Here is a 23,426-nt window from a genome sequence, read left to right on the forward strand (position 1 = left end):
GAAGATCGTTGAAGCAGATGCTGGGTGGAGTCTACCGTACAAACGAGAGTTTTTAAGGTTTTGCACTAAAGTAATTGCACATCATTTCCAAATCTTTTTTTTATTTTCTGAACATGTAAGACAAAAAAAAAGTGGGGGGGGGTAGGGAGTTAGGCAGAAAATGGGAAAACTCCCATATATAGATAACTTACAACCATTTGTTTAGCAACCGTTCGAAGTTGCAGCACTGCTGAAAAAAAATAATCTTACAACGGGTTCTCACATTTATGACCAACTAGCTGTTAACCCAGCATTGTCCGGTATTTTTTTATCCCAATCCTGTATTAGACATTCACAAATGTCTGGACAAATGTAATTTCTAATGTTGGATTTTCCCTCTTACCAGAGGGAGCCCCTTTGTGGAGTACTGTGAAGCTGTTACCATGGCAACTCCACTGTGCTGTACAGTAGAAGCCATTTTAAGGCACAACAGGCTGTATCTTATCAGAACACACACACCGAGGGGTGTTAGGGGTGTCTTATCCCCACAGTATTTGTTTCCAGAGGGTAAGTCATCGGTGTACCAAATTTGGTTGAAATTGCTAGAGGCTTTCCAGAGTTATTCTGGATCACACACATACACACACACATCCCTGCAGCGTCTTCATAGTCATGTGATCAAAGTTTTAGCATTTGGCAACTGATACCTACTTAAGAGTTGCAGCATCCCATGCTCACATGATCCTCATTTGCTACTCAAAGGTGCTTCTCCCCCCCCCCCACAAAAAAGCCAACAAGACAGTTTTATTTGAGGAAGAAAAGGAAATTATAAGCTTCACCAGTTATAAGTGATATAACCGATATCAGTTATATCAGTTACAACTGATAAGCTTCTTGGAAAAGAAGCAAAACGGTCTCCCTCTTCTTCCTAAAAAATAACAACAATCCAGTTGCCTTTTGAAAGAAAACAAAAGTACCTTTTGAGACAATTATGACTTGGATTACTGAGAATGTTCGTACACATCATTTAAAACCTTTCCAGGGGGGTTTTCTCATAAGCAAAATCAATGGAGGGAGCAGAATTCACTTCATGATCTGTAAAATCAGGCACAACTCAATAACAACCGCACTTGCTTAACAATGGAACTTCTGGCCCCAATTCTGGTCGTTAAGGCGAGGACTACCTGTAAACCATGGGGGACAGTCGCAGTCCATAAATTCCAAGTTCCACGCATAGTTTGGCTTACTGTGCGTGACCCAAAAGAAAAAAGTTAAAGTGCCGCAAGAGCATTTCCTTCCTCTTCTTGGCTATATACACATATGCCAACTGCAGATTTCAAGTGAAAGAAGTGCTAAGATTTTACTTTATTTTATTTGCAACACAGGTGATTCCAAGTCATGGTCCAAGCAGACTCCTAAAACTACTTACAGGTGTGTCAGTGGATTTCTCCTCATTGAAATTGTCGCTCCCATAGGTGCCATAGGTGGTGTCTTCTGAAGCCCAGGTGATTTTGGCAGAAAACCTCAAAATAACACAGGCCTCCCCTCTCCACCCCCCAACCATGTGATGTGAGAAGACATGGAGATCTAAAGGATCACATTTAGCTGTGGTCCTTTTCTTTCTTAAACAAACATACATACTTCAATCATCCAATCAGAGTGATTTTACAAAAAATTCATTACCAGAGCTCCTGAAAGCTCTTTTTTTAAAAAAATAAAAAGATGTATAAAAATGGAAGTCCCTCCAGATCATAAGATCTTGTCTGATGGGCAGGAATGGTCCCCAATCCGGACGGCATTGGCTTGAACGACGGCGGACAGATTCCCAAGATGTCAGTGGCACATCCGCGAAGTCATGTCCTTCTGTCAAAGACAGGAGACTTAAATGTCATTTAGATATCACATTTTCTTAAAAAAAAAAAACACTGGTTACTACAGGTAGTAATACAATACAATACAATAGCAGAGTTGGAAGGGACCTTGGAGGTCTTCTAGTCCAACCCCTGCCTAGGCAGGAAACCCTATACTGTTCCAGACAAATGGCTATCCAACAGCTTCTTAAAGACTTCCAGTGTTGGGGTATTCACAGCTTCTGAAGGCAAGCCGTTCCACTGATTAATTCTTCTAACTGTCAGGAAATGTCTCCTCAGTTCTAAGTTGCTTCTCTCCTTGATTAGTTTCTACCCATGGCTTCTTGTTCTACCCTTGGAGAATAAATTGACTCCCTCTTCTTTGGCAGCCCTGAGATATTGGGACACTGCTATCATGTCTCCCCTAGTCCTTCTTTTCTTTAAACTAGACATATCCAAGTTTCTGATGTTTTTGGTGGTGGCAGTTTTCTCTGTATAAAATAAACCTCACGTACAGCATCCAGAGAACCACAGATGTGGGGCTGCTTAGAAACAGAGTCAATAAGCAAATCCACGCGGTCTGTTCATCATGCTAGGTAAGTTACAGGTTCTGTGTGGAGGCTCTGGGAGGGCAAAAAAATGGCCTACTGGAAGTTCCGGGAATAGGCCGGTTTCCGGCCTCCAGAGCCCAGGGGAGGCCGTTTCGCCCTCCCGGAGGCTTGAGGAAAGCCTCTGGAGCCTGAGGTGTGCAAAAAACAGGCCTACTGGAATCTCCAGAAACAAGCCTGTTTCTGGCCTCCGGAGTGCAGGGGAAGACATTTTCACCCTCCCAGAGGCTCAAGGATAGTTTCTGCAGCCTGGGGAGGGCAAAAATGCCCCCCACCTCTGTGAGGAGGCCAAGTAGGCCACGTCCCCCAGCAACTGTGGAGGTTGCTAAAAATTTTCAATCCCACTCCTGATGGAAATGTACACCATTTTAATTCCTTTCTATTCCAAAGAAGACAATCCACCAAAACAGTGCTGGGTTCAGAGTTCAGAAGAACACACTGCCATCAAAGACCAGGGTTAAATGGGCATCTCTTCCAGTTTTTCCATGAATCCCCCTCCCCCTTCCCAATCTCTCGGCAATCACATAGTCAGGGTAGTTCTGGGTGCAATTCAAGCTGCTGGTTATCACCTTTACAGCCCTGCAAGGTAGTACTTGTGGCGCACTACGGGTGCATTCTGTTAAAACAACATTGTCTTCTGAAACTAGAAGATGTGTCTTCTTTCTTTGGCATTCATCTATGGATCCGTCTCAGAAATGGGGACTTCAACTCCCAGAATCCCTCAGTCACCATACTGGCTGGGGAATTCTGGGAATTGAAGTCCAGACATTGTTATGTTGTTATGATTGAGAAACATTAGGTTATATAGTGTTTCCATTATTACATGACTATTTTCATTCTGTTTTTTTGTTTTGTCTATAGAGATTTTATTGTTTTCTTGCTGACCGTTGCCTAGAATTACCTACCTAAGATAGATAGCCACGTACACGTTCTAAATAAATAAAATGAATAAATGTCAATAGTCCGAGGTCATTTATTCCACCTTGTCTACCATAAAGCTGTGGGAAGGATTGTCCAGCTACAGATGGAAAGCACCTGGGTGTGCCTCCCTTTCCTTCCTTGTTTCTCTTTTCTTTTTAATGTTTATACAACTTTGTTAAACATCTAATCCTAATCATCATAAAACCTCAAGTTGATGGCATGCATTTTATGCATCAGAGTAGTGAAAAGGAATAAACTTAGTTCTATATATTCTTGTTTCTCTTTTTTTTCTGCAGCGATATTAACGTTTATACAACTTGGTTAAATATCTAATCCTAATTGCCATAATAATAAGTAAATGAAACCTCAAGTTGATGACATGCATTTTATCCATCAGCGTAATGAAAGGGAATAGTACAATATATTCTTTTGACATTCATTAAAAAAAAACACTGTTCTATGGTCTTATCTATTTGTAATCTTCCTTATTTTTTAATGGTTCTTTAAGATATGTTTTTATTGTTTTATTGTAAGCCATTAAGAAATGGGCGATTAAATAAATTAAATACCAAGCTTTAAGAATAACACGCCCTAATGAATTTTGTGGCTCTTCATTAAATACAAGCGCACCCTTTTTTCTCTTAAAAACGACCAAACACTTCCAAGGTTGTCAAATCCCTCTGTTCTAGGGTGAAACCTGAAGAAGGAACGGCTGAAAGTGTGCAATATCTGGGGAGCTCAGGGCGGAGAGCTTTCCATCCCACAAAATACCTGTCAAGCAGGTATCTGAGCCAAGACTCCCCAAGCCAGCAAAAGCAGCCCTGACCCTGCACTCACCAGAGGCTCCAATTCCTTGTTGTCTATGAGATTGAACTGTTTTACAAAATAGTAGAAGTGCTTGTAGCATGTATTCACGTGGGCTTCCGAGCCCATTTGGGCGATACGATCAAAGTGGTGGATGTAGACGTGGACAAAGACGCGGAAGAGACGGGAGAGGATCTTTTTCACCACCTGGAGGAAGTTCTTAGGAAATGGAGTACCTGTGGAAGAGCACGACAATTAACCTTCTTCCCTCTATCCTTTTCTTCTTCCCTGCCTTCCCTCCCATCCTCTCATCTCCTTCCTTACTTCCTCCCTCCCATTTCCTCCCTCCCTTCCTTGCATCCTTCCCTCTTCCTTCCCTCCTTCCCATCTCCTCCCTTCCTTCTTCCCTCCCCTCTCCTCCCTCCTTCCCCTCTCCTCCCTCCCTCCTTTGCAACCTTCCCTCTCCTCCCTCCTCCCCATCTCCTCCCTTCTTCCCTTCCCTCTCCTCCTCCCTCTCCTCCCACCATCTCCTCCTTTCCTTCTTCCCTTCCCTTTCCTCCTTCCCATCTCCTCCATCTCCTCCTTCCCATCCCCTCCCTTCCTTCTTCCCTCCCCTCCCTCCCTCCTTTGCAACCTTCCCTCTCCTCCCTCCTCCCCATCTCCTCCCTCCCTTCTTCCCTTCCCTCTTCTCCCTCCCTCTCCTCCTTCCCATCCCCTCCATTCCTTCTTCCCTCCCCTCCCTCCTTCCCCTCTGTTCCTTCCCTCCTTTGCAAAGTTCCCTCTCCTCCCTCCTCCCCATCTCCTTCCCCCCTTCCCTCTCCTCCCTCCATCTCCCTTCCTTCTTCCCCTCCCTCCCTCGCATCCTTCCCTCCTCCCTTCTATCTCCTCCCTTCCTCCTTCCCATCTCCTCCCTCCCTTCCTTGCATCCTTCCCTCTCCCTGCTTCCCATCTCCTCCCTCCCTTCCTTCCTCCCTCCCTCCCATCTCCTCTCTTCCTTCCTCCCATATCTTCCCATCTCCTTCCTTCCCTCCCTCCCTCGATTTCTTTAACCAATTTATCATATCCATGACAAGAAAGATAGCAGACAATTTAGATGACTAGGCCAATATTAACTATGCAAGTTGCATATTCCCAAAATTGGAAGGTATCCCTTTTCAGCACCCAGGAAGAAGAAATAAAATAAGGAAAGGCTACCACAAAAGGAGACTCAGGTTATATACTCAAAATAGTCAACTATAATTTAAGATTTTACCAAGATATGAACTGAGTTTGGAACAGTAATCTGAGAATTCAGCCCATTGCAGCTTAGTTAACAGACTAGAATTAAGCAAGCCAGAGCTGAGCGTGAAGGCAGCTGTAGAGAAGATGAAGCAAAAACAACTGGATTTCAATCAACAGCCATCACGGAGAGCAAAGGCAGCATGGGGCGTGTGGGGAATTAAGAGAAGGGAATGGAGGAGGATGCTAGCTTACCAAATTTGACAAGGAACATCATGGGTTATTATATTGCCCAGTTATCTGATCTTGATTTGAAATTTAATAATTAAATTTATGAAATTTGTCTGCTGTCCAACTCTCAACCGCTGAGCATTTTTCCCCCCCTTTTCATCTCCTGAACTAAAGCCACCCATCTCAGGAATAATCAAAATCTCATGAAACTGAATCCGCTCAAGATTGCAACCATTAAAAAAACAAAAACAACATTTGGGGCCCCACAGCTTTTGCGCAAAGTCACATAATGGAATCAGCACTCAAAATGCAGATATGTAAGTGGCTCCACTCCTGAATGGTTTTCATTGTTCAGAAATTTCTTCTACACATGTTCAGCCAGTATTTTTTTCTTTGGGAATCTTAAGTTCCTTAAGACACCATTTAGGTGTCAATCCACCTGTTTTTATTTTCACCCTTTTTTCCAAAAACTTAAAAAGGGTTCGCATATAGAGTCTCAACCCATTGTATTTCTTCAGCCTCCTATAGGCCTCTTCAGTGACATGCCTAAAAAACAGTTTCAATCACCTCATTCCTGCATTTCTTAACTTTTCTGAACATACCACCAAGCCCACGTACCGTATTTTTTGGAGTATAAGACGCACCAGCCCACTAAGAAAGGGTGAAAATTTGGGTGTGTCTTATACACTGCATGTAGCCCCACCCACCGTCCCCCACCCTTTGGCCTCTGCCTCCCAGCAATTTACCTCCTTGCAGCAAACGGGGAAATGGGGCTTGCGGAGGCTGCAATAGGCTATAGCAATCCCTGCAGCCTGAAACAGCTAATGATCGGAAGCCCGCTCAAACTGAAAGTGAAACTTGCTGTTTGTTCCACAAGGCAATTTGCTGGGAGGCAGAAGCAGAATTTTTTTCTTGTGCTAATCAGGCTGTTTGCTGCAAGAAGGTAAGTCAATAACTATAAATACCTACTGAATGTTCAAATTATTAGACTTATTTTTTAAAGGCTGCTTTATTATTGTTATAGACAACTTAACAAAATGAAGAAGCTTTTTAAAATAAATGCTTCATCTGAAGAGGCCCAGTGCTATTGTATTTTCTTTTAAATAGCAGAGAATAATGTATACTTCCAGAAAGCACATGAATTTTAACAGCATCTGTACAAGTATAGTCTGAAATGAAACACTACAAACAATGTATATTGTCTGTACTGTTTGCTGTTTGTTACAAGGAGGCAAACTGCTGGGAGGCAGAAGCAGATTTCCCCCCCCCCCTTGTTTTCCTCCCCAAAAGCTTGATGTGTCTTATATTTCACAGCGTCTTATACTCCGAAAAATACGGTATGTACTACTTCATCACTGCATCCAAACTGAGAGCTCATCACCCCAACATCTAATTACCATAACATAAAAGCAGAATTTAATGATTACAGATAGTCCTCGACTTACAACAATTCATTTGGTGACTGTTCAAAGTTACAATGGCACTGAAAAAGTGATTTACGATCGGTCCTCACACTTATGACTTTTGTAGCATCCCTCCTATCGTGATTGGAATTCAGGCACTTGGCAACTGGTATTTATTTAGGACAGTCGTAGTGTCACCATTTGCATCCTTTCAAGCTTGATAAGCAAAGTCAATAGAAAAAAAACATGATTTGCTTAAGAACTGCATGATTCATTTAACAACTGTGGCAAAAAGTATAGTGAAATCAAGGGTGAGCCATTTAACCACTGCCTTGTTTAGCAAATTCTGATCCCAGTTGTGGCTGTAAGTTAGAGGACCACAGTTGAGTCCAAAATTCCTATTGCTAAGTGAGACATTCGTTAAGTGAATTTTGCCCCATTTTATGATCTTTCTGGCCACAATTCTTAAGTGAATCACTGCAGTTGTTAATAACACTGTTTTTAAGTGAAGCAGGCTTCCCCCGACTTTGCTTGTCATGAGGTCGCAAAAGGCGATCACCTGACCACAGGATACCGCAACCGTCATAAACACGAACCAATTCCCAAACATCTGAGTTTTGATCATGTAACCATGGGAATGCTGTAAGGGTTGTGTGAAAAACAGTCCTGTCACTTTTTTTTTTAAAGTGGTCTTCAGTAGTCTTTATTTGATACTGAATCTGCTCGACAGGATGGTTCACCTAGAACAGTGTTTCTCAACCTTGGTGACTTTAAGTCCTGTGGACTTCAACTCCCAGAATTCCCCAGCCAGCTGTGCTGGCTGGGGGATTCTGGGAGTTGAAGTCCACAGGACTTAAAGTCACCAAGGTTGAGAAACACTGACCTAGAAGATCTGGATTCCTCCCCTGTCATCACTATGATTATTTTTTTTACTTTTTAAAAAAAATTTTATTAAACAAACAACACACACAAAAAATAATCATCTTACATTACATCTTGTAGAAAGTGTGTCAATTGGTTATAATTAGCTTTCGTGCATCTCTTCCACAGTCATTTCTTACATTCATGTCAAGTGTCAAAGTTCTTAAATGAGTCTTACTTTCAACATATCATAGTTCTGACTGAAATTGTTTTGGTGTCCTTTTGCCGAGAATAATCCATAGTTAAAAAAACACAACCACCTAATGTCATTTCATTCATTATTACACAGTCATCCAATAGCCTTAAACCTTTATAACATATTCTAAATAAAAATTAGTTGACAAAGTTTCTAAGCCCTTTTCCCCATAAGTCACTTTTTCTAGTGCCGTTGTAACTTTGAACAGTCACTAAATGAACTATTGTGAAGTCAAGGACTATCTGAACTTGTAATTCCATGACAATTGAGTTAGCCATTTTTGCAGTGGCACCACTCCATATAGGCTCATGCAGTGGTGGGATCCTGCCAGTTTAACAACTGGCTTGGTGATTAGGTGTTGCGTGCGCCCGCACCCGACGCCAAAACTTACCTTCCATGTTACTTCTTGGGGGGAGGGGGGTAACACAGCCTGAGGTGCAGCAATCCGCTTTGCCACGCTAATCAGCTGAGAGGATATAGTTAAGTAAAGCTCAAGGGCGGGCAGGCCAACCTGATTGTCAGAGAGAACCGGTTCGCTCTCAGCTGATCATGGGAGCTACCGGTTCGCCCAAACCGATCCAAACTGGCTGAATCCCACCCCTGGGCTCATGTTCTTTTTCTGATCAAATTTGTAATTTTCTCCCTGGCTTTTTCAATCCCTTCCCTCCAACTCCAAAAGAGCCGAGGTGGCGCAGTGGGTAGAGTGCAGTACTGCAGGCCACTTCAGCTGACTGCTATCTGCAGTTCAGCGGTTCAAATCTCACCGGCTCAGGGTTGACTCAGCCTTCCATCCTTCCAAGGTGGGTAAAAATGAGGACCCAGACTGTGGGGGTGATATGCTGACTCTGTAAACCGCTTAGAGAGGGCTGAAAGCCCTATGAAGCGGTATATAAGTCTAACTGCTATTGCTCTTGCTAACTCACCGACATTTGTAGGGAAGAGGTCCTCGTTGTTGATCTGCACTTCAATCCAATCCATGAGAAGGTTCATGTATTTAGGTGCAGAAAGGGCAGTGGGCTTGCGGTATTTCTCATCCTGCCACCGATACTCGTACTTTGGACCGCCGGACATGACCGGGCAGGATTTTTCTGTGCAATAATCACTGATTGTCCCGTAAATGAGGTTGATGCGGTTGAAGAAGTCCACCACATGAACAGCCACCCAATCGTTCAGCTCCTCATCGTGAGGGAGATTCACAGCCAGCTTTAAATCCAGCCCAGCATTAAGGGATGCCTGCGCCTTTTTGTGAAGCTCGAAGCGCTGCGTCCCGGGTTCAAATTTCCGTTTAGGCCGGAAGGTCCGATCCTTGTTAAAAACTTGTTTCAAAGGATTGGCCATCCCCGGTTCCCCAAAGTTTCTGAGATCTAGAAATCCACCACCACGTTCCCTCCAGGGGTGTGACTGCTACAACCAACAACCTTTAAGTCTCCTTTCGAATCCCACTGGTGAATTACAATCTGCAAGACAAAAAATGTATAACAAGAAGTTTGAGGGAAGTGGGAAAAGAAAGAAATCTAAAAAAGGAGAGTCTCAAAATAAATGCTAAAATTTGGTTCTTCGGGCACTTCTTTTAAATTCTCTTCAAACTTCCCATTTAAAAAAACAAGGTAGAATTCAGCAGTATTTTTTGACGCCCGAGTCAAAAAAACCTTGCCTTTGTGGAAATGCAAGTTTGAGAAGCATACACAGCAGCAATAGAGGTAGCTCTTTACGATCCTAATAGAGCCTGCTTATGGAGTTGTAACTTGTGACGGTCATAAAGTGGGTCAGCCATGTGACTGATCCAATTTCACAACCTTTTAAAACAAATACTGTGATTGTAAAAGCAAACCCATTGTTTGATAATACCACTTTATAATGCCTTGGTAAGACCACACTTGGAATACTGCATTCAGTTTTGGTCGCCACGATGTAAAAAAGATGTGGAGACTCTAGAAAGAGTGCAGAGAAGAGCAACAAAGATGATTAGGGGACTGGAGACTAAAACATATGAAGAACAGTTGCAGGAACTGGGTATGTCTACTTTAATGAAAAGAAGGACTAGGGGAGACATGATAGCAGTGTTCCAATATTTCAGGGGTTGCCACAAAGAAGAGGGAGTCAAGCTATTCTCCAAAGCACCTGAGGGTAGAATAAGAAGCAATGGGTGGAATCTAATCAAGGAGAGAAGCAACTTAGAACTGAGGAGAAATTTCCTGACAGTTAGAAGAATTAATCAGTGGAACCGCTTGCCTCCAGGAGTTGTGAATGCCCCAACACTGGAAGTCTTTAAGAAGATGCTGGATAGCCATTTGTCTGGAACGGTATAGGGTTTCCTGCCTGGGGGGGAGGAGGGGGGGTTGGACCAGAAGACCTCCAAGGTCTCTTCCAACTCTGCTTTTGTATTGTATTGATATGGGTGGGTTGTTGTTGTTTTTTTGCCAAAAACTGGTTTCAAGAAAATAAAATAATAAAATGGTCACGTTGTCACGTGACTGCAGGGGTGTGGCCATCATAACTTTGGAACCGGGTCATAAAGTAGCTGTGGGGCAGTCCTTTGTTACCTTTGAATTGTCAGTAAGTGACTGGTCATAAGTGGAGAACTAGCCGTACTATGAATGACTCGTGCAAGAAGGAAAGAGTTCTCAGCATCATATTTAAAGAGAAAAAGGGAGACTCTGGTTTCTTAGAATCTTCTCTGACTTGAAGAATCTTCATTGCTTTAAGCTTCATACATCCCCAACTCTCTGCGCATAACACTGAATCAAAATAATAGAAATTACTCTGGAGGGTAATAACTGTGAGGGGAGCTGGATTGAGATTTTATAAAAAGGAGAGGAGCTAAAACCAGCTATTTAATTCCTTGAGAGACCGCCTGCTGCCAATTACCTCCCAAAGACCCATTAGATCACACAGGGTTGGCCTCCTCCGGGTTCCGTCTACCAGCCAATGCCATCTGGCATTGAACGAACTCCCCGCAGAGATTCGGACCCTCACCTCTCTCCAGGCCTTCCGAAAAGCCGTTAAAACCTGGCTGTGTCGGCAGGCCTGGGGTTGATGAGTTCCCTTCCCCTCTCGATTGTGTGTCTGTTGGTTATTTTAAATGCTTGTATTTGTAGTTCTTGTGTTTCCCTTCCCTTTTTGGGTTTGTGAGCCGCCCTGAGTCCCGCTGGGAATAGGGCGGCATATAAATAAAACGAAACCTAAACCTTAAGTTTCCTTTAATTGCTTCCCATTCAGTGGCCTTTTAAGTATCTTGCCCCCATGGATAATTTTCCTGGGCTCTGTATATGTCTGAAGATAGTCATATCCAAAGTCCTTCTCGTCTAGCATTTGGTATCCACCATGGGTTGCTTGCCAGGACACGTGAGTAGAGCCGAGCCTAAAGTTCACTCCTACTACAGATAGACTTCCTCTGAACATGGAGTTTCCTTATCTGTTTCTCAGCCCTGGATGTAGAACCAACCCCAATCAATCCAAGTTCTCTTTGGACTGCCTCCGTTGGCTGCCAAACAGACCTCTGTAAGAAAGCCCCAAGGAGCCAGTTTCTCCTCTCCACAAACTAGTATGGACAGATACCTCCTAATGTTGGATATTCCACTGACCCTGTTTGGGGGGGACGGGACGGACCTATTGGTTATATGTATAAAAATCCCAACAAATTCTTTACCCAATCCTATCCAAAAAGCCACATTTTGAGAAGGCTTCCCTAATTTTCCAAAAGGCCTCTCTGTTATGGCCTGCCAGTGGAGCTGGCAGCAGAGTCAGACAGTGAGGAGGTTGGGGAGGAACATGGGCCAGTCCTGGTGGCTGCTGAAGGCTCGGACGAGGGCTCTGTGTCAGAGGCAGAGATGGGGCCAGGGCCGTCTGGCAGTTCTCAGCTGCCTTCGGAGCTAGACAGCAGTGAGGCAGAGGAACAGCTGGAGCCTGTTCCCAGTGTACGCATGCACAGAGCTGCTAGAAAAAAAGAACAGCTAAGAAATCAGGGTCAAGTTTGGAGTAAAGCTGAATGGTGAATGCCCCCTCCCATAGGGAATAAAAGAGGAGCGAAAGGGGAGTGGGCTTTTGCAGGAAACAATTGGTTCGTATTCATTTGTTTCAGGAGTGTGAAGATCTGTCCGTGAATCTCAGAGACTCTGTGCCCAGTCTTTTCCTTGCACAGCACCGCATTTGGAAAATATTTACATGGCAGCTTTCCAAGCTAGATAAGGTCTGTGGTCATAAATTTGCCTTTGAAAGGCTGTTTACCAGGCTTTTGCTGAATGTGCATGAGAGGAATTCACATTTGTTTAATAAAATTTCCTGGGACCAGGAATCTGCTTCGTGCTTTTTGGGGTAGGCTAGGTCAGAACGCTCTCATCAGAATGCAATGTGGGAGCAAGTATGGAGAAGACAGCATGAAGACAGATGCTGTGACTCTCATATTACTCAGAAACCACTCAGAGGCTGCCATCACCACATCCTGTAAGCACCCATTTCAGTTCTGTTAAGAAAGCGGAAATCCAGTGAGTGTTTACACCCAACTTGCAAAAAAGGAGAAGAGAGCAAAAGAACTCCTTTTGAAGCTCAAGACAACAAATTAATAATTTTCCTCCGAAATGAACTTGTTAAGCTGCAATTTAGCTCAGTCTTTCCCAAGCAAGTTCTCTCTCTCTCCCCTTCCCTCCAGAAAGGCTGATTCCAATCATCCATAATCCACAGCAACATCGAAGAGCTTGGCCAGCTGACATTACGGGATGATGAAGAAGGCAAGGCTGGGCTTAACCTACCTTATAGGGTTGTGGTAATAGGAAAAGAAATAGGGAGGAGTGTCATTTTGAGCTGCTGAAGGAAAGGAAGAATATAAGTTCAGGAAACAAACAAAACCTGTATGATGAAGATTAAATGGGGGTAAGAAAAAAACATATCTCAGTTTACAGTCAGTTTGGTGCTGGGCCTGAGGTTTCCAGGAAATGCATAAGCAAGGATTAAAAGCAATATCCTTCCCTTCTTGCACGATGTGGTAACTAAGATAGACTGCCACTGCTCAGTGGACTATGGACCCATTCCATAGTCAAATCAATACAATACAATAGCAGAATTGGAACGGACCTTGGAGGTCTTCTAGTCCAAACCCCTGCCTACGCAGGAAACCCTTACCATTTCAGACAGATGGCTATCCAACATCTTCTTAAAGACTTCCAGTGTTGGGGCATTCACAACTTCTGGAGGCAAGCTGTTCCACTGATTAATTATTCTAACTGTCAGGAAATTTCTCCTCAGTTCTAAGTTGCTTCTCTCCTTGATTAGATTCCACCCATTGCTTCTTGTTCTACCCTCAGGTGCCCTGGAGAATAGCTTGACTCCCCCTTCTTTGTGGCAACCCCTGAAATATTGGAACACTGCTATCATGTCTCCCCTAGTCCTTCTTTTCATTAAACTAGACATACCCAGTTCCTGCAACTGTTCTTCATATGTTTTAGTCTCTAGTCCCCTAATCATCTTTGTTGCTCTTCTCTGCACTCTTTCCAGAGTCTCCACATCTTTTTTACATCGTGGCGACCAAAACTGAATGCAGTATTCCAAGTGTGGCCTTACCAAGGCATTATAAAGTGGTATTATCAAACAATGGGTTTGCTTTTACGATCACAGTATTTGTTTTAAAAGGTAGGTTTGGCTGACAGAGGGGGATTGTCTCAAAGGCCATTTGATGGTTTTCATGCCTAAGGGAGACTAATACTTACGGGTTTTCCAGTTTCCGGACCAGCATCTTCTCCACTACATCAGGGGTCTGGCCATGCTCCATTGCAACTACGCTGGCTGGGGAATTTTGGGAGTTGAAGTCCACAAATCTTGTGCACAGACCTTTGCACTATACCAAACTGGCTCTGAGTTTGAATAACACCAATGAGAAATTCAGGAAGGAGCGATCCTGATGTAAACAGAGACAGCAGAATTTCTCTCGAGCTGCTGACCAGGCAACACATTTGTTTATTGACTCTGTTTCCAAGCAGCCCCACATCTGTGGTTCTCTGGATGCTGTACATGAGGTTTATTTTATACAGAGAAAATTGCCACCACCAAAAACATCAGAAACTTGGATATGTCTAGTTTAATGAAAAGAAGGACTAGGGAAGACATGATAGCAGTGTTCCAGGGGCTGCCACAAAGAAGAGAGAGTCAAGCTATTCTCCAAAGGACCTGAGGGTAGAAAGAGAAGCAATGGGTGGAAACTAATCAAGGAGAAGCAATTTAGAATTAAAGAGAAATTTCCTGACAGTTAGAACAATTAACCAGTGGAACAACTTGCCTCCAGAAGTTGTGAATGCCCCAACACTGGAAGTCTTTAAGAAGATGTTAGATAACCATTTGTCCGAAGTGGTGTAGGGTTTCCTGCCTAAGCAGGGGGTTGGACTAGAAGACCTCCAAGGTCCCTTCCAACTCTGTTATTCTATTCTATTCTACTCCACTCTATTCTGAAACAAAAACTGATGCAAAAGTAATTATTGTGAGGCACATGCTACAGCACCAATAAAATATAAAAACGTAAGTTCTAAAGATAGATGGTTTTGAACACACTTGAGAACAAAAGGGCCACACTGTAGGTGTCCCTGTGTGCCAATTTGAACTAGTGCAGTATTCCTCAGCCTTGACAACTTTAAGATGCCTGGATTTCAACTCTCAGATTCACCCAGCTGGATGGAGAATTTGGGGAGTTGACGTCTATTGTAAAGTTGCCAAGGTTGAGAAACACTAGTCTAAGTGATGAAAAAGGCTGGATTAGAAATCAGGAGAGCATGAGTTCTAATCCAGCTGGGAGACTTTAGGCCAGTTTTTCTACCTTGGCCTAAGGAAGAAGCCAGTGACAAACTACTTCTGGAAAAGTTGCTAAGAAAATAGCATTTACTTGTCCAGGTAGCTGCCAGGAGACAAGACACCAAAAAATGCTCCTGTAAAACAGAGTTCCCCAACCTTTCCCATTTGGCGGCCCAGAGTGGGTGGGGAGGGGGACAGAGGGGATGATTTTGTGGGAGGAACAGACATGTGTGCACGTGTGCATGCATGCACGTGCGAGTGCGCCTTTCTCCATAGTGAGGGGAGGAACATCCAGGATGGGTTGACCTTATTCTCTCGTTGATTGGACTGAGTCAGATAAGCTCTTGGGATACGCCCCTGGTCCACCACGCACTGCCCAGTTATCGACTCAGTCCCTCAACGGGACGGTTTGCCTTCCTGATAATTTTGATGAATTTTAAAGAAAGAAAAGGATAATCATCTTCCTACAGCAGCAGCTGCACGCGAACTGGACAGCTCCCCGAGCAGAAGAAAGCTCTGCCAAAAGCCCCTTTGGGGGCGGCACGCTGCCCAGGCATCTGAACGAGACAAGTATCACTCAGAAAAGGAAACTGCCGGGCAAGCAGAAAACTTGCTTCCAAAGGCGAGCCCTGCTGCATAGATGCCAGTGGCGCCAGAGCGCTCCGCCGCACCCCATAGGGTCAAGCGGCGAGCCGCGGCTTCCTCAAGCACCGTGGAGCACGAATCGGGCCACCGGCAAACGAGGGCAGCGCTGCATTCCCGCCCAGAAGGTGAGCCTCGCCGCAGGAACTCAACCCGCTGGGTTGAGCAGCGAACCGTGGCTTTCCAAACGCCATGGAGTGCCAGCGCCATTGTCCACGTGGCCCACCTCATTGGACGGGGTACATGGGCAGAGCCAAGCCTCTAACGGCGCCAGAAAGAGGCAGAAGAAGGAAAAACCGGCGGCAGAGGCGCACGGCAGCTCCTCGGAGCACAAGCCGCCAGAAAAGATTTAAAAGAGGCGCCCTTTGTCTCCTGGCACGGGTGCCATTTTGAAGCTGGGAAGAGCCATGTGTTCCAAGATGGTGGCGCCCAGCGGTAACGAGGAGACTGGCAGGACTCAAGTACCTGCAGCAACAACCAGCAGCCCCACTAGAGGGGCAGAGGATCAACCATTTTTAGTGACCATCCCAGAGGCTGTCCAGAAGGGGGTGGGGGGACAAAGGCTAGAGAAAAGAAAAAACACCTTTCCCCCAGGGCGGAGCTGGAGGCAGAGGGTGGTCACAAGCCTTCCAAACCCTCTAAGTATGAAAGGTGAAGACACAAGAAGCTGGAGCAGCTCTACAAAAAGGCAAGTGGCCTTAAATCCATCCCGGGGACAGAAGGGGAAGGCCCCTGGAGTCCCTGCAACAGGCGGGGCCTACAGGGGAGGCGCCCACCAAAACGTCCAGGCAGGAGTCCTGCAAGGAGTTAACTGTAATAACAGACCTTATCAGTTCCTTGTGAGTTCCCAGCCAAAAGGTTGCAAATTAAGTTCTGGCAAGCAGTCTTGTGGCACAAAACACCATGAACAAAATCTTCAGCAATACGAACTGTCGTCTCCTACGACAACCACTGCCTTTTCCTTCTATTTATTCCCCTGCCGGAGAGGGGCCATTCAGCATCCACGTGTGCTTTGCCTCCCGAGTCAACTCCTTGTCCTCCGTTATTCACCTCCCCGAACTGCTCTGCACATATGTGCATCTGGAACAAGCCGCAGCTGTTCTTCCTCCTCACTCATATCAGCCTCCAAAGGCAGCTGCCTTTCCGGTGGCTGGGAAATGTCGGATGGCCCTGGCTCTATCTCTTTGTCCGACGCAGAGCACCCATCAGAGCCTTCTCCAGACTCCAGAACTGGCCCAAGTTCCTCCCCAACCTTCTCATCGTCCGACTCTGCTGACAGGCCGCCAAATGCCCGCAGCATTTCCAGCAATACTCGTGCAAGTGGGGCTTCAAGAGCCTGCAACAAGTCTTGTACGGGTGGGCCCATGCCCGTGCCCGCTCAGCCACTCACATAGCCTGGTGGCAATTAGGCCGTGGCCCGGTAGTGGGCTACGGCCCACAGGTTGGAGACCCCTGTTGTAAAAACTAGGTGAGTTTTCATTCTTGAATCCCAGCTGTGCCCACAGGAGAAATGAAACTTAATCAAATTACATAATTTGTAAGCTGCCCAGAGTCTGTGGTTCCGTGGCCTTATAACGAGACGGGCAGCATAAAAAATTAATTAAATAAACAAACCACAAAGCCATTCCCCTTAATGGCTGGGAAATTCTGGGAACTGAAGAGCTTAAAGCAATTTTGCAAGGTTGACAAATCCTGATCTACAGAGATGATAAGCAGGCAAAGCGGATCAATTTACAAATACACATTCAAAATGCCGGATGGACAGCAGAGGCAAAAGATTTTAAAAGTGGCAGAGGAAGAGTACAAAGTGGTTGGGTTTTTTTTCCCCCCCTTACCAACCCTCAAGCTCGAAGTTCCTCAATTCGCTTGAACTGATGCAAAACCTCGATGAGTAATGCTACTGAAGGGCATTGGCGGGACAGCTGCGCTCCACCAAAAAGCCACTGAAAAGTGGAATTTTAAAAAAAATTAAAAACCTAGTAATCTTATTTATATAGAAGGGCCACTTCCTCTGCCATTTAAACTGTTTGGAAGAGGCTGTGTTGGCCTTTGGCTGCAGGACCCCAAAACAGCAGCAAAGTTGAAGGAGGAAGGGAAGACTGGCAGAAAGAGCCAGTTTAAAGGTGGGGGGAGAGATCACCCTTCTTGCCTTATTTTGTAAGTTAAAGTCCCACCGGAGTGACAGAGTAGAAGGGAGCCTCACGGTCATCCAGGTTAAGCTCCTATCAATAGCATAGCTGAGAGATGGCTGCCCCATCTCAGTTTAAACTGAGTTTAGTGGCACCCAAGGCAGTCTGTTCTACTGCGAAACAGCTCTTAATCCAATAGCTACATAATCCATGTCAGGTCATTGATTGTTGCTTATTCCCATGAATAATAATTAAAAAATTGTAATCAATTCTCTTGGCTTCTCTGGATGAGTTCCCATATTGACAAGAGGGGAACAATCTACCATAATTAGCAGTTATTCTTCCTGTCTCACTACAGGTAGTCCTCAATTTACAACATTCATTTACTGACCATTCAAAGTTGCAACGGCACTGAAAAAAATGACTTAGGACCATTTTTCATACTTATGACATTTGCAGCATCCCCAGGATCACGCGATTTATATGTGGCTGCTTGACAACTGCTTCATATTTATGACGGTTTTCCATGTCCCGGGATGTGATCATCTTTTGTGACCTTCTAACGAGCAAAGTCAATGGGGAAGCCAGATTCACTTAACAAATGTGTCACTAATTTAGCAACTGCAGTGATTCACTTAACAACTGTGACATGAACAGTTGTAAAATGGAGCAAAACTCGCTTAACAAATTTCTCACTTAGCAACATAAATTCTGGGCTCAGTTGTGGTTGCAGGTCAAGGACTACCTATACTAGATTGACTCACTGCATCTGGGGTTAGAGGAAGATTTGAAAACTTCCAGCACATGTACACTTATTTAGGCATCATTACATGTGAATTATGTGCAGATCAAGATCCTTAAACCTGGATTCTTTGGTTGCGTTCACATGATCCATTAATTATCCAACCATTACAGGTAATTATCAACTTATAATCATTTGATTAGTGACCAGTTATGATAGAGTTCAAAAAGTGACTAGTCCTTGCACTTACAAACATCACCAGCATTGATGGGATTCAATTTCTTTTACTACTGGTTCTGTGGGCATGGCGTGGCGTGGCTTGTTGGGCGTGGCAGATGAAGGATACTGCAAAATCCCCATTCCCTCCCCACCCCACTAACCTGCTTTCCAGCTCCGTTCTCCTGTTCAGGGCAACAAAAGAAGCTCAGCTGGGAGGCAGTAAGGGCGGGGCCAGCCAATTGGTTCTCTGAACTACTCAAAATTTCTGCTATCGGTTCTCCAGAACCTGTCAGAACTGGCTGAATCTGATTACCAGGCTCAAGGTTGACTCAGCCTTCCATCTTTTCCGAGGTTGGTAAAATGAGGACCCAGACTGTTGGGGGCAATATGCTGACTCTGTAAACTGCTTAGAGAGGGCTGTAAAAGCACTGTGAAGCACTATATAAGTCTTTGTGCTGTTTCTATCACAAAATCCCCATGGTCATGTGAGCAAAATTTGGACACTTGAGATCCAGCTTGTATTTCTGATGGTTGCTGCATCCCAGGGTAACAGGATCACCATCTGTGACCTTCTTATGGGGCTTCCAACAAGCAAAATTAATGGCTATTTAACGACCATGTGGGTTTTATGGATTTTCCCTTTATCCCTAGTAGATGATCCTGCAACAAGGAGGAGGGGAAGTATTTTAATAGCTCAGTTTTTAAACAAGGAGAAGTAGATACAGGTCATCGGAAAAGTAAAAAAATCTTTGTGCTCTCCCCTTTCAGCATACCCAAATCACGTCTTGTTACTTAAAAGACAAAACTCAGGCTTGGAATAATCAGACTTCTGTCTTCTTAATAGTTCTTTGAAATGATCACATTTTCAAGATGAGTTCCAGCTACAGGAAATTCTTTGTGTATTTCTAAGTGGAACTCAGCCAGGCTTTTCAGAGAAAATCTTATTCCCTCCATCATGTTAGAAATGAGACTCCACCAGGATGTTGGTTTGGATCGATTCTACGCTGCTGCTCCAGAATACAGAGAATTTAGCCTGCAATCTTAAGTTAGCCAAAACTTCTGTGGTGAATTTCCTGATTGCCCTAACTCACCGTCAGGATTCACTACCTGAAAAATAGGGTTACTAGTGAGTATTAAAGAGGCCTCAGCAGAGGTGGTATGCAGCTGGTTCTTACTGGTTTGAGTGAACCGGGTAGCAGCGGCTGCTGGAAGCTCCGCCCCTCCCCACATAATGCACAACCGTCTGCGCATACGAGCGCACTCTCATTTGCAAATCGGTAGTTAAGGGAAGTGAATCCCACCACTGGGCCCAAGGCAGTATGGGGTAATATGAAAGGCTAGGATAAATAATAAGTCACTTAGTAGCAATAAACATTTGTCATCTTTAGAACACAAAACAACAATCTGCTGAAGCTCACAAGGTTCTTTTGAATTGTGTGTACACAAGATAGGATAAGTGCCAAAACTCCAAACTTGGCACTTATGAAGAACACAATAAATAGCATTGAGATAAATAGAAGCGGCCATATAAAGTATAAATATATACTCACTGACTTAATGCACTAGACTACGCTAAGTTGAATAGTTGGCAGAGCAACAAGAATCCAAACACCGTTTTAAGAGGTTGTGGGAACTTTGTATTAAACCAGGCGTATTAGTTCTAGGTTACTAAACTCAAAAAATGATTAGATGTTGTCTAGATTTATGCAGCCCCGAACTGGCAGCCTATGTCAATACACTGAGTATACCAGCGGTTACAAGAAAGCAAACCATATTTGTTAACCTGGTTTCAGTTTGTTGTGTGAAACCCAACAACTGTGAATGAAGGCAGGAAAATCCATTTAAGATTTCCTGGACTTGCAAGAGATATAGAAACTCAGCAACCCTCTTTCCCAATACAGCTCCACCCCAGTGCCAAGGAAATCTGGAAACGTATTAAGCAACAACATTCCCAAGTCGGCTGTCCTCCAGATTTGTTAAACTATAACTCTCGTCATCCTCCACCATCTTGGCTGTCTGACAAGAATGCAGAGCTACCAGGCTGGGATTTTGAGATGACCAGATGTACAACCCATCATGTTTGAGAAGGTGGGGTGGGGGGGATGCTTTTATATGGTGTTTCTTGACCCCTCTTCTCTCATTTGTATTGTATTTGTATTTATTAGTTTTGTATGCCGCCCACTCTCGGAAGACTCTGGGCGGCTTACAATAAAAAAGGGAGGGGAAATATATAAGACAATACAACAATTTAAAATTACAGCAACATTCATACCTTAAAGTGGGGCTGGATACTTCAACAGCCCCAGGCCTGCCGGAACAGCCAGGTCTTAGTTGCTTTACGGAAGGCCGGAAGGGTAGTAAGGGTCCGGATCTCAATGAGGAGGGCCAGAGCTGCAACAGAGAGGGCCCTCACCCGGGGAGTCGCCAGCCGACATTGGCCGGCAGATGGAATCCGGAGAAGGCCTAGTCTGTGCGATCTAATCGGCCTTTGGGAGGTAATTGGCAGGAGGCGGTCTCTCAGGTAGCCAGGTTCGATGCCATGTAGGGCTTTAAAAGTAACGACTAGCACCTTGAAGCGTGTCTGGAGACCAATGGGCAGCCAGTGCAGCTCACGGAGGATAGGTGTAACGTGGGTGTACCTAGGTACACCCACAATCGCTCGCGCGGCGCTCGCTCTCAGGACTTTTCCCCACTTATAAAAATTACAGAAAACCCCCTTTTTGTTGTTAGTTGCGAAGTCATGTCCCATGGACAATGTTCTTCCAGGCCTTCCTGTCCTCCACCATCCTCTGGAATCTATTTAAGCTCAGGCCGACTGCTTCCGTGACTCCATCCAGCCACCTCATTCTCTTTTTCTTCTTCTCCCCTTCTTCTTTTGCCCGCAATCTTTCCCAGCATGAGGCTCTTCTCCAGTGAGTCCTCCCTTCTCCTTAGGTGGCCAAAGTATTTGAGTTTCCTCTTCAGGATCTGGCCTTCTAAAGAGCAGTCAAGATTGATCTCCTCTAGGACTGACCGATTTGATTGCCTTGCAGCCAGAGGTTTTATTTATATGCCTTGTATTTATTGATATTTACCATACTGAAAATTAAAACTGCGGCCACTGCTGCTTCTCATGACAGTTTGTTGGGAATTGTTTAATAGGCTGGCAAATAATTTTGATTTTGTGATCTTCAGGGGTCCCAGGACCACATTTCCATATGTTTCTAAAGATTGCTGAGAGCCTTGGCATCATCCAAGTTAAAAAATAAATAAATCTTTGCACTATTTCAATCAGCAGCCAAAATCATTTTGCCAATGCTGTTAGCTCTGTCGGGGATCATGAAAACAAAAATAACAAAGCAACAGAAATGTTGATTCTTTAAAACAGTGTTTCCCAACCTACTTTTAAAATTGGGGGGTGGGGTGGGGGACGACAACATGCTGGTTGGGGAATTCTGGGAGTTGAAGTCCACCCATCTTTAAAAAGTTCCCAAGGGTGAGAACCAGGGTTTTGGAAAGATCGCCTGAAGGTCAGGAAAGTAACACAACCGCCTGTTTCCAAACCGCCTCCACAAGACGGATATTCACAGCTATTTAACAATCGCAGAAAACCACCTTGTAGAAACTTTCCACACCACGGAGGTAAACCGGCTCAATCCACCGACCCGGAGTAGGAAAGGTGGCGAGGGAGGTCGGGCGCATTTTCCCCGACCAGGTTAGCAATCTCATGAAGAAAAGCGCACGGGGCGGGGGGAGGCGATCCTAGGCGGAAAGCATTTCTTTTTCTTTGTGCCCTTCATCCCTCAAGGGGCCGTTTGGAGCCCCTGTTCCTTCTACTCTGCCTTTACTACGTTGCTCCTCTACTACGCCTTTACTACTCCCGCGGGCAAGGGGGGGCTGATTGGGACAGAAGACAGCGGAAATCCAGCTGCAAGAGGCGCTGCTCTCGATTGCAACACCGGATTAAAGAGAGCCGGCGATCGTGCTTTTGCTGGGGGCAGGGGGGGAAAGAATGCAATATAAGCGAAAGCAAAAGAAAGCAAAGAAAGGGGTTTGCGGACGCGGGGCAGATCCACACGTGCATCCATACCTGCCTCGGTCTTGACGAACCTTCCCAACGCGGGAGAAAAGTCTGGCTCTCTCCGCAGCCCGAAAAGGCGTCCGTCCGCCCTGCAGGCAAGATTTGAACCAAGCGCCACCCCTTCCGCCTCTCCTTCCCCTCCACCCGGCTTCCTTCCCTTAAACGGATAAGACCCGTATCTTTTGCTTGTAAGGATGACACAGGGTGGGGAATTCCCTTCCCGGAAATCCTTCCCTGAAAAAATCAAGCGGTTTTTTTTTTAATTGCCCTCCACGGCCTCTCAAGTGGACAGAGGAGGTAGATGGGTGAAGGTTTATTTTGATTTTGCTAGATTTCTGTTCTGCTTTTTTTTTTCCTTTTTGGCTCACTCTTCCTGATGGCTCTTTCTATTTTTATTCCACCCCCCACCGCAACCGCGAAGGAATAAAGAATAATATCATGGTTAAAAGCACTTAAGTTGCCTCTTCAATTTATCAACACTTACATTAAATTGGTTATATACAAAGATAATATCCAAAGGATACATTAAAAAGCTTGGGCATTTTTCTAGCAATTCCCCACTACAGAATCTACAGAAAATGAAATGAAATAAAGATAAGGTTTCCCTCTGCACGTATGTGCTAATCGTTCCCGACTCTAGGGGGCGATGCTCATCTCTGTTTCAAAGCCAAAGAGCCAATGCTGTCCGAAGGCGTCTCTGGGGTCATGTGGCCGGCATGACTAAACACC

The 23,426-nt window shown here is 44.8% G+C and overlaps 1 protein-coding gene across 2 annotated transcripts; it reads right to left on the minus strand.

The window, feature by feature from the left end:
* Positions 1-84: 84 nt before the first annotated feature.
* MOB3A (MOB kinase activator 3A) lies at positions 85-22,816 on the minus strand. Of its 2 annotated transcripts, none has more exons than XM_087702918.1 (4): positions 22,707-22,816; positions 9,055-9,588; positions 4,196-4,398; positions 85-1,842 (listed from the first exon to the last, which is right to left on the minus strand). In XM_087702918.1, the coding sequence occupies exons 2-4, from the start codon at positions 9,467-9,469 to the stop codon at positions 1,813-1,815; spliced, it is 648 nt and encodes a 215-aa protein (XP_087559044.1). In that variant the 5' UTR covers positions 9,470-9,588; positions 22,707-22,816; the 3' UTR covers positions 85-1,812. The 2 variants fall into 2 exon arrangements, with proteins under 2 accessions (XP_087559044.1, XP_087559051.1); XM_087702925.1 differs by lacking the exon at positions 22,707-22,816 and adding an exon at positions 13,834-14,112.
* Between the last annotated feature and the right edge of the window lie 610 nt (positions 22,817-23,426).

The sequence above is a fragment of the Thamnophis sirtalis genome, unplaced genomic scaffold (assembly GCF_051295495.1).
Source record: "Thamnophis sirtalis isolate CommonGarterSnake01/CBP01778 unplaced genomic scaffold, rThaSir2_p1.2 scaffold_1, whole genome shotgun sequence".
Lineage (NCBI taxonomy): Eukaryota > Metazoa > Chordata > Lepidosauria > Squamata > Natricidae > Thamnophis > Thamnophis sirtalis.